Source organism: Plectropomus leopardus, chromosome 22 (assembly GCF_026936395.1).
Source record: "Plectropomus leopardus strain MGB_pleo_1.0 chromosome 22, ASM2693639v1, whole genome shotgun sequence".
NCBI classification, from domain to species: domain Eukaryota; kingdom Metazoa; phylum Chordata; class Actinopteri; order Perciformes; family Serranidae; genus Plectropomus; species Plectropomus leopardus.
Window position 1 is genome coordinate 17,061,382 of NC_142197.1, and position 22,153 is coordinate 17,083,534.

The 22,153-nt window shown below is 36.9% G+C and overlaps 1 protein-coding gene across 6 annotated transcripts in view; it reads left to right on the plus strand.

The window, feature by feature from the left end:
• gramd4a (GRAM domain containing 4a) overlaps positions 1-22,153 on the plus strand; it is a 73,191-nt gene that overhangs the window by 45,083 nt on the left and 5,955 nt on the right. For 3 of the 6 annotated variants that reach the window (XM_042511133.2, XM_042511138.2, XM_088072471.1), the window contains 14 exons: positions 9,370-9,508; positions 9,981-10,006; positions 10,620-10,711; positions 11,877-11,968; positions 12,601-12,649; positions 12,766-12,837; positions 12,944-12,987; positions 13,132-13,241; positions 15,831-15,985; positions 18,781-18,798; positions 19,769-19,913; positions 21,030-21,123; positions 21,524-21,614; positions 21,792-21,860. In XM_042511133.2, coding sequence (XP_042367067.1) covers positions 9,370-9,508; positions 9,981-10,006; positions 10,620-10,711; positions 11,877-11,968; positions 12,601-12,649; positions 12,766-12,837; positions 12,944-12,987; positions 13,132-13,241; positions 15,831-15,985; positions 18,781-18,798; positions 19,769-19,913; positions 21,030-21,123; positions 21,524-21,614; positions 21,792-21,860 — 1,196 coding nt within the window. The remainder of the gene's footprint in view (positions 1-9,369; positions 9,509-9,980; positions 10,007-10,619; positions 10,712-11,876; positions 11,969-12,600; positions 12,650-12,765; positions 12,838-12,943; positions 12,988-13,131; positions 13,242-15,830; positions 15,986-18,780; positions 18,799-19,768; positions 19,914-21,029; positions 21,124-21,523; positions 21,615-21,791; positions 21,861-22,153) is intronic. The other 3 variants (XM_042511135.2, XM_042511137.2, XM_042511136.2) reach the window with 3 other exon arrangements.

Sequence of the window (22,153 nt, forward strand, 5' to 3'; positions counted from 1 at the left end):
CGTGTGCAGCTCTGTGCCAGGCCTTGATTCTCTGCAGTGTGGGGGTTGGTTTTCTTTTGTTGTTGGCGATGGTCAATAGGCCATTCCACATTAAGCTTCAGAGATGCTAATTTATATTAGCTAGAATGTACATCCAACTCTGACTGCCTGAGACATGGGTCTGTCCCCTGTCCTGGGTTAAGCAAGTGGCACACAGTGCTTATTTTAGCTGGTACAACATCTCTGGATTATTAGGAAGAACATCCTAAAAGTTTACAGATTGGGCATATAATTCTCCTCCAAATTCCCACTAGCTTGAATACTGATACAAAAGTAGTACTTTTTTTACTGGATAGTTAAATATTTGAACATATTTAATCACCTAATAATTACATGAATTTCATGGCAAACCATTGTGATATTACATAGTTTATTGTGCCAAGTTAACATTTAATTGTTCTAATCATAATAAAAGGTTTGGTTTCAACTATAGGAGTAAAACAAAACTAAAGAGTAAAGTGATCGTCTGATCATCATATTAAACATATTCAGGAAACAGAAATAAAATGTCAGAATGCAACATTGAGCCAAAGAAAAAAACATGGTGGATTATTGTGGTTTTGTAACATAGGTTTTGTTATTGATCTGTAATGTTAGTTATGTAGTCCATTTTCACCTCCTGAACCCTTTTCATTTGAGCTGCAGTGATATAAATTTAAAAGGTTTGGTCATAAATCAGTTTGAACTTATATATGAAAATAAATAGTTTTCTAACCTATAAAACATTTAATGGGGACAAACGATGTATGCATGCTTAACACAGCGCTGAGAAACAAAGCATTTTTTAAGTGACTGTAAGATTTAAAACAGCAAATGCAACTTTAAAATGGCCTCCCAAATAATATGTCAAGATCCACTACATGGTATTTTTAACAGTTTAACAATATACCATCAGTAGTGTATCAGTGTATCAGCGTACCATCAGTAGTTGCAATTTATTTATTAGTTATCAAGTAGTATTGACAAAAGTAGAAATTAACAGTCTGTTAACAGCCAGCTTAGGAAAGATGACACTGACATGTAAAATTATCAGCACATTTATGGGCGAAATGCATCCCTAAAGGAGGTTAAATATTCATTTGTTTGTGAAAAATTGTTGTTCATCTCTCTAAGATGTTAAACATTTGATTCAGTGGTGCTCTGCATTATTAAGTAAGCAATCACATGGTGTTATAGATATATTGTTAGATTTATGAGCCTTCAGTTGATGAAGCTGACAAAATATGTAATTTCCTCTACACTGAAGAGGTGGAGTGACCAGCACCATATGATTCTCAGATCCTAACTTTGAATGTTGAACAGTGGAGACTGCTGCCACTGAGAAGTGAGTGACCTGCAGTGAGTGAGGGTTTGACTCTGTACAAATCAGTCTCTGTGAAAATCTGTCAGGCCTTGATTCCCTGCAGTCAGGGGATGGTTTCTTCTAACTGGTCGTTACTTGATGACACATTGAGCTAAAGGGGTTGCTAACTTCTCATATCAAGATGCTGTATCTGATTTAGACTGACTGAAACTGGCTTATTCCCCCATCCTGGGTTTAACAAGTAGCTTCACACTGCTTATCTTGGTTAGTACAACATCCCTGGATTATTGGGAAGAACACCCTGAAATTATGCAGATGAGCATACAATTCTCCACTTTAATTCCCATTTTAAATACTGTTTTTTTTTTCAAAAATAGTACTATTATGGATATTTAAGTAGTTGAAAATATTCAAATAACTAATGATTACATAAGTTATTTAATGAGATACCATTTTGATGTTGCACAGGTTATTGCCTCAAGTTTACATTTCATTATTCTAATTATAATAAAGGTTCTGTTTTAACTAAAGAGGTAAACAATACTACAAATTAGATACTCTGTAAAGCATCTACAAACATTATTTAGATAGTTAAAATGTTGTCAATGGTTATTGATTGTATGGAATTAAACTAATTTGGCCCTTTTAAATGTTTTATAGGTGAGCTACATAAAGAGTACATGTTTATTGTCCTGATTGTGTGATTATCATTTTTAAACACATATATGAACAGAAAGTCAATGTTGACATACAACTTTGAGCCAAAGATAAATATAGTGGAGTTATTGTTGTTTTGCAACTTTTGTAACCTATTAAAAAATTTAATGAAGGGCAAACATGTATGTATACCTTACAAAGAGCTTAGAAAGACATTATTTATTAAGTGACTCAAAAGATTTAAATAGCAACTGCAACTTTATAATGGTCTTCCAAATAGTATTTCAAGATCTGCTACATGGTATTTGTTAACAGTTTAACAGTTTATTACCATTAGCAGTTTGCAACTATAGAAACCATCAAACTATGTTTATAAACAGTTTTCAATCCTTCTATTAATAGTTAACAAAGTGTTATTAATATTTGTTCTATCTATCCATGAGATATTTATATTGTATAATTTACTTTTTTTGTTTTACAAAGGTTTTACAAATTGGTTGAAACCATTAATACTTAGTTATATATTTATACAAGACTGTATGAGTCTTGGTATTTGACTAATAAAATAACAATCTATAACATTACTTATAATGGGTAAAGTTAATTAGTTATCATTTCTTCATTGGTTATCAAGGAGTATTGACAAAAGTATAATTAACAGTCAGTTAACAAATTATTAATGATGCCTATAATACAGTATTGCCAGCTTCAGAAAGATGATACCGACACGTAAAATTACCACATTTATGGAGTAAGATGCATCCCTAAAAGAGGCTGAGTATTCATATGTGTGAAAAAAATGTTATTCATCTCTGTATGATCTATGTACATTTGATTCAATGGCTTTGTGCATTCTTTAGAAAGCAATCTGTCTTTATTACATTCACACACAGTTTATAGAAATATTTTATATTTACTTGGCCTTCAGTTGATGAAGTGGACAAAAATATGTAATTTCTTCTACACTGAAGAAGGTGGAGTGACCAGCACCCATATGATTCTCAGATCCTAACTTTGAGTGTTGAACAGTGGAGACTGCTGCCACTGAAGTGAGTGACCTGCAGTGGGTGAGGGGTTTGATTCTCTGCAAAGTCAGCCTGTGAAAATCTGTCAGGCCTTGATTCCCTGCAGTGCGGGATGGTTTCTTCTAGCTGGACGATGTAGTCGTTATGGTCGTGAGGACATTACACATTGGGCTTCAGGGTTGCTTACTTCTCATATCCTAGATGTTGTATCTGACTGAAACATGGCTTTTCCTCTTTCCTGTGTTAAACAAGTGGATGTTGGGTAAGATAATGTTAAACTGTAAAGAGTAGAAATACAAGCAGAATTCCACATTTAGTCGTCAATTGCACAATTAACTACAAAGCTATTCAAAAAGGAGTTAAACATGTTTTCCGTGAAGAAACATCTGCTGGGAAGTGACATAATAACCACATGTATGTAATATCACTGAAATAATTGAAAGGTAATTATTTATTAAGTGGCCCTCTAAAAAGCAGTAGGGCATCTTGGCTCTCAGTGGCTCTGTTTGTCTGAATTTTTTAATGGCCATCAGAAACACATTAACATTAGTTAAACTTTAAGTGCTAAAGAGTTGTTTCAGTTGACAACACTGGAATGTAAAGACCTGTAAAGCTGAGTGTCAATGTAAAACTTATTTTGTAATCTCACATGCCTTCATGCACACTCTCTGTGCCGCAGTGACAATGCCTGTATACCAGCCCTGTATTTGCCAACTAATTTACAACTCTATGTGTTACCAACTATAGTTATCAAAAACTACCAAAAAATAGATATAACAATAATAAAAACTTAGTTCTGGGTTGCACAAACCTCTTTGAATAGGTCAACAGAAGATAACTAGTGAAGGCCCATTCATAGATGTGTATCCTGCTGTGATGGTTTTGAGATGAGGTGTTGGTGGCTCATCACCATTTCAATGCCCATCAAAAACACTAACATACCAGTTAAACTTTAAGTGCTAAAGAAAGGTTTTAGTTCACAATACTGGAATTTAAAGTCCTGTAAAGCTGAGTGTCATTGTGAACTTATCATTATTATTATATTATTTATTATGTGCCTTTCACTTCATGCACACTCTTTGTGCACTGTGACAATGCTGCATGCCAGTGTGTGTAGTATATGTTATAGACTGTAGTCATTAAAAAACAAACATCTTTGAATAGAGGGTCTAGATTAGATAATGCTAAAATACACTTACAAACACAGGTGTTTCATCCATCACTAAAAAACTATTCATTTTGAACACAATGGAACACATTACAAAACAAGATATTTGGTGTTCAAATCCATTACCTATCATAATAGCATGAAAAGGAGCCTTGAGAAATACATAAAAGAGACAGGCTAAAAACCAAAAATGAATGGCCATGACCTTTGACCCATAAAGCTGCACTGCATTAAATACCAACATGACTGAAGGATATCACAAAATGAGCTCGGGGACACTAAAAACCACTGACAGTGGACACAGTTTATCACTGTATCTATAAATGCAAATTAAGACTTAACTATGCAAAGTGAAAGCCAGATATCAGCAAAATCCAGAAACACTGCCAACTTCCCGGACCTGAGCTCATCTGTCACGTCACAGTGAATATTAAGACAAGTTATAATTGTGTTCACATTATAGCCTTTATTTTAAAAAAGCTAATGGCAACATTTCTGGTGCCAATTTACTAAACAATGAGAAGCTTTACTGAATAGATACATTTTGTATTAGATATTTTTCTCTTACAAAATGCACCTTTCTATTTCTTTTCATTAATCTATGGTGGAGTGTGAATATCACTCTGTCCTATCAAAAGGGAACTTGTGTCATTATGTACCAGCCAACTTGGGACCACGTCGCTTTTATTCTATATGTGTGGCCCTTTTTTTTCTGTAATGTTGATCAACAAAGAAAATGCATTCTTATGCATATAAATTGAAAGCTTTGCCTTTATACATTGTAAAAGAGATCCTGTGCTTGTAATAACTCTTAATGGGAATTTCAGTAAAGTCTGATAATAAATCTATTTTTATGATTAATCAGCAAATACTGTTGCTGACCTTTATATCGTTTTGGTCCTTTCTGGGAAACCCTTCATTGTAAAGGTGAACATCTAAAGTAGGAATTCAGTATGTTTTTTCCATGGCCAAGGGATCAGCCAGTATGTGTGATATCTCTGATCTAGACACTAGAGAAAGAAGTCTCAGACTTGTAATGTCATGAAGTATAAAGTCTGGAGCTGCTCCTTCTGCTCATCGAGAGCCTAATTTTGGGGACCAACAGAATGTTTTGTTATCCATAAACCAAATAGAACTTTATTATATTGGTGTTGTCAGTTCTGTAACAGAAAATGTTCCCATATACTTATAACATTGTTCTGGCTGTTCTCAGTGTCATCTAGAAAATCTTTCACAATTTCATGTCAATGAGCAACTCTACACTTTATATCACATGACATCACAAGCACTCCAGTTTTTGGATATGGGAGCGAGTTGCCCATGTTTACTAATGTTTTTAGACTGCCTTAGATCATAGAAATAATATGTATGTATTTTAGAAATGGGCATAATTTCCCATTAATACAGTATCAAGCCATAAAAGGTTAAGCCAGCCACTAAAGTTGAGCCTTTATATTCTGTTACACAAACATACTAACAAATCATATTTGAAGAAGAAATGTAACATTATTCAGATGAGATTTTTTTCACAAGTATTATTAAATATGTTTGTATGTGCTTTTACATGGTTGAGTGTGAATGTCACTCAAGTGCTATCTAAGAAGGAACTTGTGACATTATGTACCAGCCAACAGTGGACTCATGTCATTATATCCTACTCAAGGGTGGACCTTCTTCTGTAATGTGCACCAACAAACAAGTTGCATTTCTTTAAGTACAGACTGAGAACACAAGTATATTGAAAACTTGATTGACATTCACTACTTGTGAAAACTGGTCAGAGTAAGTATTTTGGAAATTGAACAATTTTAAAGGTCAAGTCAAAGTTTGATGTTACATAATTTTTAATTTAAAACTCCTTTTTAGTTTTCTTACAAAAAGGAAATGGAGTGTGGACATTTTTTTTCTTTTAGAGTGCAAAAGTTCAAAGAGTACAAACAGAAAGTCGACTTATGAAGGCCCATTCATAGATGTGTATCCTGTTGTGATGGTTTTGAGATGAGTTGTTGGTGGCTCATCACCATTTCAATGCCCATCAAAAACACTAACATACCAGTTAAACTTTAAGTGCTAAAGAAAAGTTTCAGTTTACAATACTGGAATGTAAAGTCCTGTAAAGCTGAGTGTCATTGTGAACTTATCGTAACATTTTATTATGTGCCTTTCACTTCACGCACACTCTCTGTGCACTGTGACAATGCTGCATGCCAGTGTGTGTAGTATGTGTTACAGACTGTAGTCATTAAAAAACAAACATCTTTGAATGGGGTCTAGATTAGATAATGCTAAAATACACTAACAAACACAGGTGTGTCATCCATCACTGAAAAACTATTGTGAACACAAAGGAATACATTACAAAACAAAGATATTTGCTGTTCAAATCCATTAACTATCTGCCATAATAGCATGAAAGATTTAGAGAACCTTGAGAAATCTCTGCATAAAAGGGACAAGGCTAAAAACTAAAAATGAATGGCCATGACCTTTGACCCATAAAGCTGCACTGCATTAAATACCAACATGATATCACAAAATGAGCTTGGGGGACACTGAAAACCACTGACAGTGAACACAGTTCATCACTGCATCTATAAATGCAATTTAAGACTCTACTATGCTAAGTGAAAGCCAGATTCAACAAAATCCAGAAACGCCACTGACTTCTCTGGACCTGAGCTCATCTGTCATGTCACAGTTTGATTTCTTTCTTTTGGAAGCAAACAGCTTTTAAGGATTAGTGAACTTGTGTTAAATCATTTTATAGTGATTAACTAATTAAAATAAATATATTATTTATTAAAATAAGTAATTATATTGCTGATCATTTATGTATAATGTTACTGGTTATAGATTTATTTTCTGAATTTTGGTGATACATTGGTAGTTACAATTGGTCTGGTCTAAATATACATATATATATATATATATATATATATATACATATATAAACAAAGACCACAATAAAGTTATTAACAGTAAATAGTAAGATAAAACTGAATTCACAGGATTATGGAGCCTTCTTTTAAAAGATATACTTTGCTTTGTGCAAGTATTATTTCTGTATGTTATTATCACAAAAATGTTGATATATTGCAAACAATATAGTTTGCATACCCATTTTAAAGATACAAATGAAGTTTTAGTGAAAAGAAGCACTCTATAGGTGAGAGAACCAGGATAAACCAGTTTGACTGCAGTATATGGATGTCCCCTTTGATAGGCAGGCGTCGCTCAAGGCTTCAGGTCCCCTCTTGGCAATTTCTTTAAAAATTGTAAAATCACATTTGCAGTAATATTGTGAAAGAAGACCTCAAAAGTAAATTTTCAATTCTAGTTTTGTATTTTTAAAATGACTGCTAATAAAGGTTCCCTCTTGGATAGTACACTTAGATAGTCCCCTATTATTCATGTTCGCATGTATGTGTGTGTGTGTGTGTGTGTGTGTGTGTGTGTGTGTGTGTGTGTGTGTGTGTGTGTGTGTGTGTGTGTGTGTGTGCCTGCATGCAGGGGAGTTGGGGATGTAGGATTTGTGTGGTGGAGTGCTCGACAGAAACACAACAGTTTTAAACAGACTCAGAAGTGTTTGCGCATTATTGCAGGACACACAGCAGTGTGGAGTGTGTGCGCAGCAACAGAAATACACACTTACAGGGGGATTCCTGGTGTGCAATTAGTTGTATCAAGAGAGCGAGCAACAACTACATTAATGCACCACACACTTTTCTACTCGGGAGGTTAATTGATGTCATTACTACAGATCTGTGCTGCGGACGTCAGTGCCATAAGGGTGTGTGTTTAAATTATGTCAGTGAGGGAAAACGGGAGCTCATTAATTCAGAATTAGTCAGATGGTATTTCTGAAAAGTGTGTGTTTTGGTTGTGTATTTATGGGCTGAATAACAACTATAACAGTATAAGTCATAGTTTGACTTCCATCAACCTAATGACGCGCGCTTGTGTGCGTGCGTGGGTGCGTGCGTGCATGTTTCAGAGAGGGAAAGGGAGGGAGAGACAGAGTGGCTAATTTTGGAAAATGGGTTATGATTGTAGATCACTTCATCTAGGGCAGACATGCCAGTGCTCTAACTAGTGTTAGAGGTGTGTGTGTGTCAATGTTTTTTTCGGGATGGATTAAGAGAGTGTGTGTTTTTGGGCTTGTGTGTGTGTGTGTGTGTGTGTGTGTGTGTGTGTGCGTGTGTGTGTGTGTGTGTGTGTGTGTGTATAAAAGGACAGAGCAAGAGTGAGTATAATCTGTTAGGTAAAGAAGAGAGGATGAACAGTAATTTGGGCTGATGGGACTGTGATAACTGTGTTAACTACAAATTAAAATGGCTTCATACAATACCAAATTACTTATGTTCATAATAAATCTCCAGCAGAAAAGAGAGATTTCATTTTGACCTAACTCACCTGTTTTAAACAATGTGTATTTATCCGCTGAGTGGCACAGAGTACACTCACATAATCACTCACTGTTACCGACGGTAGCTGCTAATTACTGCCACACTCAATTAGTGTATACTAAGCAGTTACACCAGAGCAGCTAAAGGTAGTGTTCTTTGCTCAGGGGCACTTCTTAATTGACTATTTTGCCACCCCTTAGGTGGTAACAGACCACAAGTCATTGCATCACCCCAATCCTGGCCTCTTTCAAATGGCTCAAATCGGCCCACCATAGTCATTATTATTAATGGGAAACACTGTATATGCATATACACATTTTTGAAATTTCATCTTTCTTTTTTCTTGTCATCACATGTTTAATCCACATTGTGTTAAGCTGTTATTTTCTCAAGTTTTCATCTTTATTTATTTATGGATGGGAGCCTACTGGGTACCAGGTGACCCGTCAGGTGATCTGTCAGGTGACCTGGTGTAGTAGTATCTGAAAGTGTGTGTCTGCATTGCTAACTTGTCTAATAAAGAGCTTGTAGCTCAGAAGTGGTGATTATATGAAATATTCACAAGGGAAAATCTAGTGAGCAAACTATTTTTTAAATTCTTTAAACATAACCAGACACAATAATATGATTAATTAATGGCACGCCCCTCGCCTTTGCAAATAAAGCAATAGGTCAGAAGGTAGCAAATTAGCTAGTTAGAAATTGCTATAATTTGTTGAACTTACCAGATCTGATTGAAGCTTCTGTTATTCACATTCTTGTGTCTTCTAGCAGATAAACAGCAGAAGGAGGTGTGGAGTTCACGGCTGCAGAAGTGGTTGTACGAGCGTTTCGGGGTTTACATCGAAGACTTTCGATTCCAGCCGGAGGAAAGCACCGTGGAGGCCGAGGAACCACTAAGTGCTAAAAGGTGGGTGAGAGCTGCCCTGGAATTGAACATGAAGTGCCTGTCTTCGGGTATTGATTCTTCAGTTGTTCAAGGAGATGTGGAGTCAGACAGCTTGACAGCAGCTGGGGAGCACTAAAGGTGGGAAACCAAACAACAGTTGTCTTAGTTTGTGTCACATCAGTCAGAATTTCTTTTACATTTATTGCTCATTTTTATTATTGAATGAGCACTTTAGATAATAACAAAATGATATGTTGTTGTATGTAAATCTAACAGATGCTAATGCACTGCACTAAGAGAAGACAGAGGAAATGAAGCACTTTTCACATGTATTTTCTCTCTTCCCTCTTTCTCTCTTGCTTTATAAAGGCGAGTGACTCATGCCAGGCATATGAAGTGACCCCATCTCCTCTGCTTTATCTTTGTGTATGTGTGTGTTTATACATAAGCATCTGCGTGTTCTGACCCTCACTCTTTTGTGTTTTCTATCCAGGTTAACAGAAAATATGAGGCGACTCAGTGAGTAATCAAAACACACACACAAATGAATAGAAAAATATTATAGACGTACAGTTAAATTTTCTACTTTTCTGGCACTATAACATGCTGTAATGCTGAAATGTTGACCATCTGTGACTATGGACATACAGTAGTGGAGTTCCGTTACATGTAGCTTCTGTACATGATTTTGTATCAAATATTTAGATATTGAATTTAATTTGAATGCACTGAATGAATGAGTTTAAGAAATAAAAACACTAATAGTGTGATTTTTTTTTTTACAAAAGTTTCCAGTAGCTTCAAACAGAACTGCATATTGCATTACTAGATGTAATCTGTGACCCCCTCTTTACAGTTGTAAGTTTGAGTTTTTCTGTCTATTAATGTAATTTGTATAAAAGCAGTAAAGACCGAAGCAATAAAACATAAAAAATTACATAATTGGAATGAAACGAAATTACAATTTTAACAACCAAATCTGTCCATAAAAGGAGAAATACTTGATGTAAGATTTAAAGAATAATTATTGTATCAGTATTGATAGAAAGAAAATAGAGGAAAACAGGCACAGTGCCATCATGTATTTGTCCTAAACCACTCTGAATATATCCCTCTACTGTCCATCTTTCAGAGCGGGGAGCCAGACCCGTCACCAACTTCTTAAGGAACCTCTCCGCCTTATCGAATTGGCACTCCGTCTACACCTCAGCTATTGCCTTCATTGTGAGTGTGCATTTTTCTTATTCATAATTGCAACACGACTCTATTATGTTGAGCTTTGTCCTGTGTTGATTGAGTTCAGTGCTTTAATAGACTAAAAGTTAGATCTTTGAATTGACTGATGAATCCACTTAGTTGTACATGACAGTGAAATGAAATTAATGGCAAAGTAATTTCTGCTCTGCGTTGACAGATTGCAGTGGTTCTACCAGGGACGTCAGAGGTCTAATCAGATCTTCATTAATGTCCACAGTCAGTGATTACGCTAAATCATCTTCGACCCATTGATTGTGGCCGTACATGCAAAGGCCATCTCAGTATCTAGAGATGATCTTGCGCTAGCGTTGAAATAGGGCTGGGCTATGTGGCCTATAAATAATATCTTGACATTTTTTGGCTATTCCGCAGTATAATAACAATATATATCTTGATACACACGTAAAATTCTAAAATTAAAAATTCTAAAATAGTTGTCTTGAAAGTAGTCATCTTTCTCAGTGTGTGAGACAAGTACAACCATGTCACACAGCCACATAAATGTTAGTAGAGATAGTTTTGTACTTTAGTCAGCCATAAGGTGTGTTGATAAGCTCATGTTGCAGTATAATAATTACTGAAAGGCTGTATGTTGTGTTTATTAACACGGAAAAGAAATATAAATCCCTGTTTATGTGACGTAACTATGACCATCTTCTGTTACTCTGTTACTCTGTTACTAAAAGCTAGGTAGCCACTAGAATATATGGAATATAGAATATATATGCTAAATTGCCCAGCCCTATGTTGACAGGTGGCTTTAATAACATCTTCCACTAGCATTATATTTCCCAAAAAAATAAATGCTTTAATTCAGTGTCTTAAATCACTTTTAAAGGGAATTTTTATATTTTCATCTGGTGGTAAAATGTGTCTTTCTCTCATGCATAAAGCCACACAGTTGACACGATTAGAGGTCTGACATAGGAAGCATGGTAACTGTTGGCGGTCAGATTCTAACAATTCAGCTTTATTATGGGCTGAAAATATTCAAGTGATGTTAGTCCTGCAAAGCATGGGATTTAATGCATATAAATATGAAATAAAGCTCTGTAATCTATGATCAATTCTGGTACAAGATCTATGAATCGAATGTTAAAGTGTCGTGTGCTCTATTTCTTTTTGCCTGCAGATCTACATGAATGCTGCTTGGCATGGCTGGGCCATTCCCATGTTACTCTTCCTGGCTATCCTGCGCTTGTCCTTAAATTACCTCATCGCCAGGTAACAAGTCAGTCAGATATCAGAGGGGCATTGATCACAATCACTGCTGCCAATGCATGTTTAAAAAGTATTTTCAGCTGTGACAAGCTTTACTGTGTGCTTTGTGAAATAAAACCCTATTAAACTTCACTACTGAGGCCACAGCTGTGCTATTGGTGAACAGATGCACACCACTGACCTCTTATGACTGTGTGAGCCACAAAAAACATGAATCTCCTGCAGCAAATGAGTGCTGATGATAATGGGCAGATTTTTAAAACAAGCAAACACACGGCTTTATTTCTGATCTTTATTATTACTGCCACACAGACAACAAATACATCACAGATAACGAGGTAAACTGCGCTTTGTGCTCGCAGCTGCAAAAAGCCACATATATATTAAGCTATAAACACATCAACAAAATGATTTAAAGTGGGTCATTTTGGTGATCAGTGTGAAATGAGGGCACATTAGTGTTTGTCAGACATCTGTCTGGACTTAGACTAACAAACTGGGACACCTGTTGGCCTTAAAAGTGATGATACAAATGTTGGAGATACACTGTAAAAGTTGAAGAGAAGTTTAGTGGTCTCATTTCATCCAAAGAAAACACCTCATAAAAATGTACATTCTTCCTCCTTTTTTTTCAGAGGTTGGAGGATCCAGTGGAGCATTGTGCCTGAGGTCTCTGAACCCATGGTGAGAAGGCTTCCCGCTTCCCGTTTGACCACGTCTTGTTTCTGTGTCAGGAGTAAAACATATGCATCAGTGAAGATAAAAATGCAGTCTTATTAGCTTCTCTTTGTTTTATGCAGGAGCCTCCAAAGGAAGACTTGACCGTATCTGAGAAGTTTCAGCTCGTACTTGATGTTGCACAAAAAGCACAGGTACATCACGGCTCGTGTCAATTCTTAAATCAGTGTTTACAAATCAGTAGACTGCATCAGTAGTCAAAAAGTACTGGTTCATACAGTGCTTAAACTCTCCTTACAGAACCTGTTTGGTAAAATGGCCGATGTTTTGGAGAAGATAAAGAAGTAAGCAAAGGAAATGTATTTAACTGAATGCAAGGATCAACTATAAAAAATAGTGTTAATTATACTTGGATAAAAACCTGACTTATATTTTATTTCCCCTCTTCCTTGCCCATCTGTGTGTGTTTCTGTTTATTAATTTATCAGCTTGTTCATGTGGGTGCAGCCGGAGAGCACCCGGAAACTTTACATCTGCCTGTGGGTAGCTTTCATCACCTCCTGCATCCTGCCATACAAACTAATGGGCTTCATGATGGGTGAGCGACGTGCATGCACACAGACAAAGCTTCTTTATCCTTCTGACATACTCTACATACTGTATTGGCCCTTGGAGAATGCAAATACTTATATTCAATCCAGTGCACACAAACAAATGCACTCATGCAGCACTTGTGTAACTGTTCTCCCTCTCCCTGTGAGCGGCAGCTGCAGGCTATTGGCATGCCTTTCTGATAATATTAGTAACTGCTATAACTTGTAAATAAAGTGTATTCTAATTGCTGAGGGCTCGTATATCCTTCGAAGATGCCTAGAGCAAAATTATTTGTTGGCACAGTGTTACTGTGTATTCAACCAGCTAAGTGTAGTTGTCACTGCGCCCAAATACAATCCTTTATAGTGTTAATAATAGTAACAATAGTTCCATTATCAAATTTGGCATGTACTTACTACCAGATTTAAGAGTGGACTTTGGTCTGTTTCATCTATTGGATGGATTTTCATAAAATGTTGTATGGATATTCTGATTGCCCAGAGGACAAATTCCTACTGACTTTAGTGATCCCATGACTTTTCCTTAAGCGGCACCATGAAGCTGACATTTGTGGTTCTGAGTAAACTGTCTCAACAACAGCTGTAAAGGATTTTTCCCTGTGGTGATTAAGGGTGGCTGGGCAGCACAATAAGTTGTATCACCGCCTTTTTTTTTCTTCAAATTACTTTATTTATTACATATTTCATGATTTTACGGCTTTGTAAATAAGCTTTATTGTTTGGCCTAATAGGGCACATTGTTACTTTTTAAATGATAAAGATGGCAGTTTTAAAACATGTTTAAAACTTGTTCATTGTTAAATGTAGAACACAGAAAGGCAATAATGTATATGAGGGGCACAACATTCTTTCAGCTGAGAGCTTTCAGCTTTAGTTGCATCTGATTGCTATGATAAAGAAAGTCAATGGAAGTAAAAATGTCGGCAGAAGGTAGAGCACTCGCTTAGAATGAAGGGAAGGCAGAAGCACGTAGGGAAAGAGGATAGACCCACTGGTCTGTGAGGGTTCAGTATTAATTTCTGTTTCATTGTTGTTGTTCAGCAATGACAATTGGTCTTTGTGGTAGGCTACTTGTCCCACTCCTCCTCCGCTTTGATTGGACGTTGGGGTAAATTACGACACAGACTAGCGGCTACAACATTTTTCCCAAAGTTGAATATTCTAACTCTTTGCGACCAGGAAAAAATGGCAAACGTGGCTCTTAGCGCAGAATAGATTCTCAGCGTCTTGTCACATTGATGGTATTTGTAGTAGCATATTGTAAATATGCAGCACTCCAATAATGAAAAGGAAAAACATGGAACATACCCACAGTGGCGGTTGCAAACACCTCTCCATACCAGCAGGCGGTGATCATCTGACTTCCTCATTCAAACGGAGAAACCGGAAAACCACCGTGACGCTAGTTTTTCAGTTAGTACATAAACAACACAATGTATTGTTGAAAGACCAAAACATATTCACGCACGGCAGTGCACAACAACACAACCCATCAGGAAACATTTCTGCTACAGAGCTCAGTGGCAGAAGAAAAGCAATAGTACTTCATTTAACAAGTTTGTTTTGACCTCTCTCCCTCTTGACTTTAGCCCTTTGTTTACATTTTTCACTTCTGTTTCTTTGCTCATGCAGTGAGCTAAACGGCCAATCAGAGCGATTTCATTCAAAAAGACACGGACACCCAACTTGGGCGGAGGCCAACTATTGGCTTGGTGCGTCAGGGCCTTTAGTTTTGATAAAATGATCTTATATTCTCAGTACACAGTATAATCGACACATGACCAACTCGGTAAACAAGAAACTGTCTCACTGATAAGAACATGGGTATCTTTCCTATCTCTACCATCCATCCTATACGTGAAAAACGTGACAGTCTCACAGAGCCGTGGCATGGCTGTAGCTCCTAGACTCGTTATTTATTCTACAGTAGCAATTCTAGTAATTATTTTTTTGTCTACTTACTTTATTGAACAACTTATGAACAAAAACATAAAGTAAATAAAGGTCATAGTATTTAACTGGCTTTTACAGAAAATATGATTAGGATCAAAACTATTAAAAAGGGTCTGCTGTTTGGAGTCAAAAATGAAATCATTCAAAGTCAGAGGTGGCCACCACATTTGGCATTTTTGTTTTGTACATTGTACGTTTAGTGTTGTTTTAAGATATTGAAGGTTTGTTGAAAGAGCTTAGAGTTGTGCAGTCAGTCCCCATTTCACCATTTTTGTTGTAATAATTACATAATTCAAGGCTTGTTTTTGTTGCTAAAGACAGATGTCAGTCACAAACACTCTATGAAAGGCCATTTAAGAGGTCCTCTCTTTTCACTGTGTTGTTAAAAAATATTGAAATGTGAAGGTAATTAAAAGGGACATTATGTGAAAGATTTTGAATAATATGAAGGGTACAGAAGTCTGCACCATAAATGGTACTGAGATTTAAAGTGATGAAAGACTTTGAACTGAAAAGTGGAAAGCCTTTGAGGATTTTTCACAAACCCTTTTTTTCATTCGTATCAGTTTTTTCAGCATTTTCCTTATAAAGTTTTTGTTTTCTCACCCTCTCCACTCCAGGTCTATACGCCGGTATCAAGTTCTTCATCATAGACTTCCTGTTCAAGAGCTGTCCGAAATTGCGGGACAAGTATGACACACCCTACATCGTGTGGAACAGCCTTCCCACAGACCCTCAGCTCAAAGAGAGGACAAACGCCACTGTGTCGCGGCGGGTGAGCGCACATACACACATCCTCATTACCTCTTTGCTGTCCCTCTGTCTTTGCCTCCTCTCATAGCTTTCCAAACTCACACAGACCATTCAACACAGCTTAGTCTGAATTAGGATTTAACAATTAATTGCATTTAAACAAACGTCACAATGTACGAGAATTCAATTTTAAAATGACAAAAGCTGCAATATAAAAAAAAGAAATTGGGCTTCACGTGCAGTCCGCTGCCCTCCGTGACATATGCAAATCAGAGTAGATGAAGACAACAACTTATAAAACGCCACATAGCCAGGTTTAAGTGCAATTCACATGTTTACATGTTACAGCGCAGTTCATTTGGGCAACAGCTCAGTGCGTAATGTGTGTGTAGTGATTGTGTGGTCAAGCGAGAGAGTGATGATGGCGGACAAAAATTGGATGCATGTAGTGCTGACAGCGGTTGGCTATCAGAGGACAAATAAGCACTTAAGTTGACTTCAGTTGTTAAATGTACTTTGTAGGTTTTATTTTGTCCGCGAATAAATGTTGCAGATTCCCATGTCTTTTTTTTCTGACTGCCTGGTGCAGTGAAGGAGGTAAAGGCTTTGAGTTATCTTAACATTTTTTGAGCGATAAAGCCACAGTCAGTGTATACTTTTTTGTGTGATTCGCTATTATAAGTGATTGGAGTCAAGATGGGCCTCTATTTTTTCTTCTTCCATTCTCAAGTACTTGCATTCAAATATTATAGAGTACTCGCAGAAAAGAGAAAACATTAGAATAGGAAAGTAAATTTGCCAACAACGGAAAGCAAGTGCAATTTTGAAAATCAGGAAACTTTATGTTGCTGCCATTACATAGTGTAGCGCAGCACTGAAGGATCTTCTGAATGGCTGTTTTGCTGGTCATTTCAATGTCTGCCATGTTAGCACAAGCCAGCAAAGCAGCAGCGGGTTACAGCCGACCCTTAGTTGTTGTACAGTCCCAACAAACTCACAGTGACAGCTTGAGTCTGTCGTTTAACCCGTTAATTACTAGTAGGTAACTTCAGCTGTGTGAAGCTAACAGTTAGTTTGTTGCTGTGTTTGTGTGCAGGCAGACTCTCACCAACTGGGTGTTCCTGCAGCAGTAGTCTCATGATAAACAGAGAGAAAGAGAGAGGGACAGCGATGAAAGGAAGAGCTGAGTGAAGCAATACAGTACAAGCAGCCTTACAGTGAAATATGATTTTACCTGTTTTATATAGTAAAAAGAAAGGGGGAAAAAAGTAATGTTCACACGTGAGAGGGGTGGTTATGAGTACTCTATAAGTTTAGCTAATACTGACATCAAAAATTGTACTTCAGTACTCATGCTCATCCCTTATTTATTCTTTTATTTAGATTTTATTGTTATGATGGTGTTTATAGTCATGATAGTTATATTACATGTTTACAAGGCTTGAAGTTACGAGCTAACCCTTTGAAACCTGGATCGAAATAAGTTTTCCTGTGCTTTCCTTTGCTTTGCTTAGGCATTTAAACCTTGTAAACCTGAGCAAATTGATTTGATTTTTTTCTTCACAAAGGCAATCGGGCATAAACTGCCCTGCATGTTGCAAGAAATAATTAAAAGGTGACAAAAAAAAACCCTGAATATTGGCTTTAAAAAAAAAAGAGGGAGAGAGTATTATTTGAAAATTTCCAGAAATGTATGTTTATTATTATTATTATTATTATTATTTATAAAAATTAAGTTACTGAAATAATGTTAATATTTAATAATAATAATAATAATAATAATAATAATAATAATAATAATAATAATAATAAATTAATTTTTCCTGTTTTGATTTTTTTTGCTTTTCTTTTTTTGTGAAAAAAAAGTTTCGCTTTTTTGTTTTTGTAACTTTTTTACTAATATTGTTCTGTATTTGATTCAAGAAAAATCAAGACAATTTGCTCAGGTTTCATAGGGTTAAAGTAATCTACTGTGATTCCAGGTTTTTACAGTTCAATAGCTAAATAAAGGTATGTTATCCTTATGAAATCGAGGATCAACTTATCTCATTTTATCATGACACATAGATCTGGCCTACAGGAATGAGCAGGTTATATGTTGACTGTGTCCACTGTTGTGTTGGTTGTACTGAATGATTTATTGTTTGTACATGGTGAATAATACAAGAGATGAAGAACTTGAAAAAAAAATTACAAACTGAATTGTAAGCACAGAATTAGATTATTTCCCATACCGTTCAGTTTAGTCTGAATCCTGCATGAGACAAATTATGTCTGTAATGCATGAGGATTATCACAGCGACCCTAAAACTTTACTGTTAAAGCCGACCCAGATAAAGCTTACTTAGACTAAGTTTAAACCTATAGAGGCTTAACAGTTATGTCATCAACTTCTTTGAATTCAGGTTACTGCCATATAACTTGCTAATGAGCAAATTTAGCAAAGAAGTGAATCTTACTTATATGTTAAAAATGAAAAGAATTTGAACTCAAGGTAGAAAGTGAGATAACATGGCATTTTCGTAAAGATCAAAAAACATTTATATTTAGAGAGACCGTCCTTCAGCTGTAGGTCAGGATGAATCATTCATGTTGGCAAGACATGTCAGTCCACCCCCACCACTGAGCCCTGCTATGAAGACGAGACATCAATAAAGTCTCAAAATACCATCACTCCTGTCAATATTCCATTACAACTCAGCCCCTCACATGTGTGGACGTCTCTCGTGTGGGATAGAGTGTGTGCATGTGTGTGTGTGAGTGTGCCTTTTGCTGTGGCGTCAGTCACAGGTGTACTCTGTCCTTTCTCTCTCTCAGCTCTCTGGCACTGAGAAGGTAGGGTCTCTGGTGTGTCTCCCTTTGGTTCCTCTGCTGCGCCCGAGTGTGCCGCAAACTTACCTCCAAGTGTGTGTGTGTGAGCAAGATGTGTGACACACTTCGGGACTGGCCGTCAGTGTTTGTGTACAGAATGGATCAAAATGTCATAACTCGTAGTCTGTTATGTTATAATTTGATTCTGTTTTTTTAAAACAATTATTTATTTCATCAATTTTGCAAAACTAAATAAAAAATTCTGATTGTTGACATTTCTGATCCATTTACATAGATACTGTGTGAGAGGTAGCATTGTATATTGAATAGTTTAAATGCACAGAGTAGTCCCTTGACCAATGTATGTTACATTAGCTCTTAAATCCTTCCCTTTCTCCATTGTATGTAGTGATTAACCCTCAAATGTTACTGTTATTAGATGTTTTTAAATGTTAGTTGATTGTCCTCAACACTATTAATGCAACTGGAACACATATAAAGAGGACTGAACAGGAAAAAGGATCCTTCTGACCTGAACACATTCATCAGGGTGCATCCCCCCCCTCCCACAGACTAACAAGTATTTTTGCTTAAAAACTGATGTATGTTGAGTGAATGATGGTCTCACTCTCTGCTTTGCACGTCACACCTGAGCCTGCTGCAAAGAAGTGCACATGCAGAGAAATGCAATACTGACAGCTGAGCTGTTTCAATTTTGGCCACTTTTTTTCAATAGCTTTGGGACCATGTTGGATGGTTTCACACATTGTGTGGATATATTTGATTTAAATATTTATCCCTACTCTTCCTCCTTTCCCTCATCATCACATTCTTTCTCTTCCATTTGTCTTCTCCAACCCCCCCTTGCCCTTTTTGTCTCCTTCATGGCGATTTTTCTATTACTTCCGTCTTCCCGTCATCCTGTCTGTTTTTTTTTCCCGTCTCTCCTCCTCCTTCTCTTTCTCCTCCTCCTCCTCCCTCCGTCTCTCTCCAGGTTCAGCCGGTGGTTTCTCGGAGCAGTCTCGCCACCATCCCATGTGGGGTGAGCAGGGAGGAGGAGACAGGTCGCTCCCACAGCACCAAGAAGGGAGCGTTTCATGAGATCTTCAACCTGCTGGAGTCGGAGCGCCCTCTTGCGGGTGAGGGGACTTACTGCATTTGAATGAACCAAATAGCCTCAGTTCTGCATTTTGCACGATTCAGGTTTTTTATTTGTAACAGTTAAATTTACTGGTCCTTGGTGTAGAATTTAGGGGGATATATGGGCAGAAATGGAATATGTAATAGTAAGTATATTTCCACATAGTGTATAATTACCAAAAATAAGAATCATTGTGTTTTTGTTCGTTACCTTAGAATGAGTTGTTGATATCTACATAGGGAGCAGGTCTTCAGAGTCCACCGTGTTGCAAAAAAGCATTGGAGAGACACTGATTTGTGATGTGAAACTGCCATATTCAGTGTTATTAATAGCTCCAAAAACCCGGTCCATTTGTTTAGGAGAGGAAGAGACCTCTGCAGATAATTTGGCTCACAGTAAAAACCTCCAGAATAATGAACATGTGCAGAACTCAAGCCAGGAAAAGTTTCAGCTGGTTGCAATCTGTAATCCTCACCTCTACACACCACTACATTCCCCTAAATTTTACACACTACACCTTTAACATTTAGAAATGCTTAATCCACGTCTGTTTGTAAGTTGGAGAAACAAGTTTGGAGAAGGCAACAAGTAGAGGTGCAACAATCAATTAATTAATTGATTAGGTGACAGCTATCAAATTAATCACAAACTAGTTTGACAGTTGATTAATTAGTTTGAGTAATTTTTTCAAGCAGAAAAACTTTTTAAAAATTATCCGATTACAGCCTCTGAAATGTGAATATTTTCTTTTTTTTTGTCCTCTGTGAGAGTAAACTGAATGTGTTTTCCATTGTGGACAAAACAATTTTGAGGCTGCCAACTTGGAAACACTGATTGACATTTTTCACCATTTACAGACATTTTATAGACCAACTAACAGATTAATTAAGAAACATCATGTTAACAGACACAAAAATTATTGTTCGTTGCAGCTGTCAGATGTTTAAATCATGTAGCTGATCAATCAATCAACTAGCTGAAAATAAGCAAAGTATTCAGGTTGTTTTTCTCACAGTGGTTTAAAACCATGTTGTTCCAGTTATTACAAAGATTTGTATTATTACTTCTCACTGCAAAAAAACCCCAAAACCCTCTCTTCCCTGTGTGATTTCAGTTTGTGAGAACGGCTGGAGGTGTTGCCTAATAAACAGAGACAGGAAGATGCCCACAGACTACATCAGGAACGGAGTGCTCTACGTCACAGAGAAGTGAGTGCAGACATCTTCACTTAAGAGAACATCTCTTATCATTAAATCTGTGACTGTGTTAGAGAAAAAGACATTACTCGCAAAGGTGGAGCAGAGAGGAGGAGCAGGTAACAATTTAGGCCAGTGGGTTTGTGGTATTAAGTACCTGAGAAGGCTCTTAACTAAGAACTACAACAGATCTCCCTCTCTTTGTGTCAGTCAGTCAACAGTGGATCAAGTTGGACAGCCCTCCTCCTGAGAATTTCTCTCACCTGTAAATCTGTTCACCTCTTCGGATGTGTAACTGACAGGAAGTCCATTCAGTGTGTCGTCTGTTTTGCTTGCCTGCTTGTTTTTCCTCCAGACCCCTTTCAGCGAGCTGTTTTCTCTCTCTCTTTCTCTCTCTCTCTCTCTCCGTCAGTTACCTGTGCTTTGAGAGCTCCAGCTCCAGATCCAGCTCCTCCAAGAAGAATAAAGTCATCAAGCTGGTGGATATCACTGACATACAGAAGGTAAACACTCGATGTGAACAGGACAAAAGACGGCAGGAAAATACGAGTGTACATTATTTAGGAGTTACAAATTTGTACTTGAATTGGCGTAAAGTTATAAACAACCCATTTACTACATGTGTCATTTCTTTGCTGTTGAAAACAATAATAAGCCGATTTTTCTGAACTCCTTTGCAGTACAAGGTGCTGTCGGTCCTACCAGGAAGTGGGATGGGCATCTCTATAGCTACTCCTTCCACTCAGAAGGTACAGTGTAGAGAGACTTTTTATTTTCATATATAAATATGTATTCATATAGTGCTTTTGGATTTTAACAGATAGTGTGGTCTGAAATTCTTTTTAATGTCTACTAGATGAAAAGTTCATATATCAGCATCTCATCAGCAGTTATAGATCCCCTCTGGACTCACTTTAAGATATAAAAAAATATTTTTTAAATTACCTGGTTAAAGATTCTTAATATTACATCTACTCCTTTTCCCTCTGTGAAAAATCCAGACAACTGTGTTGTGTGTTTTTTAGGCAAGGTTTACCCCTGT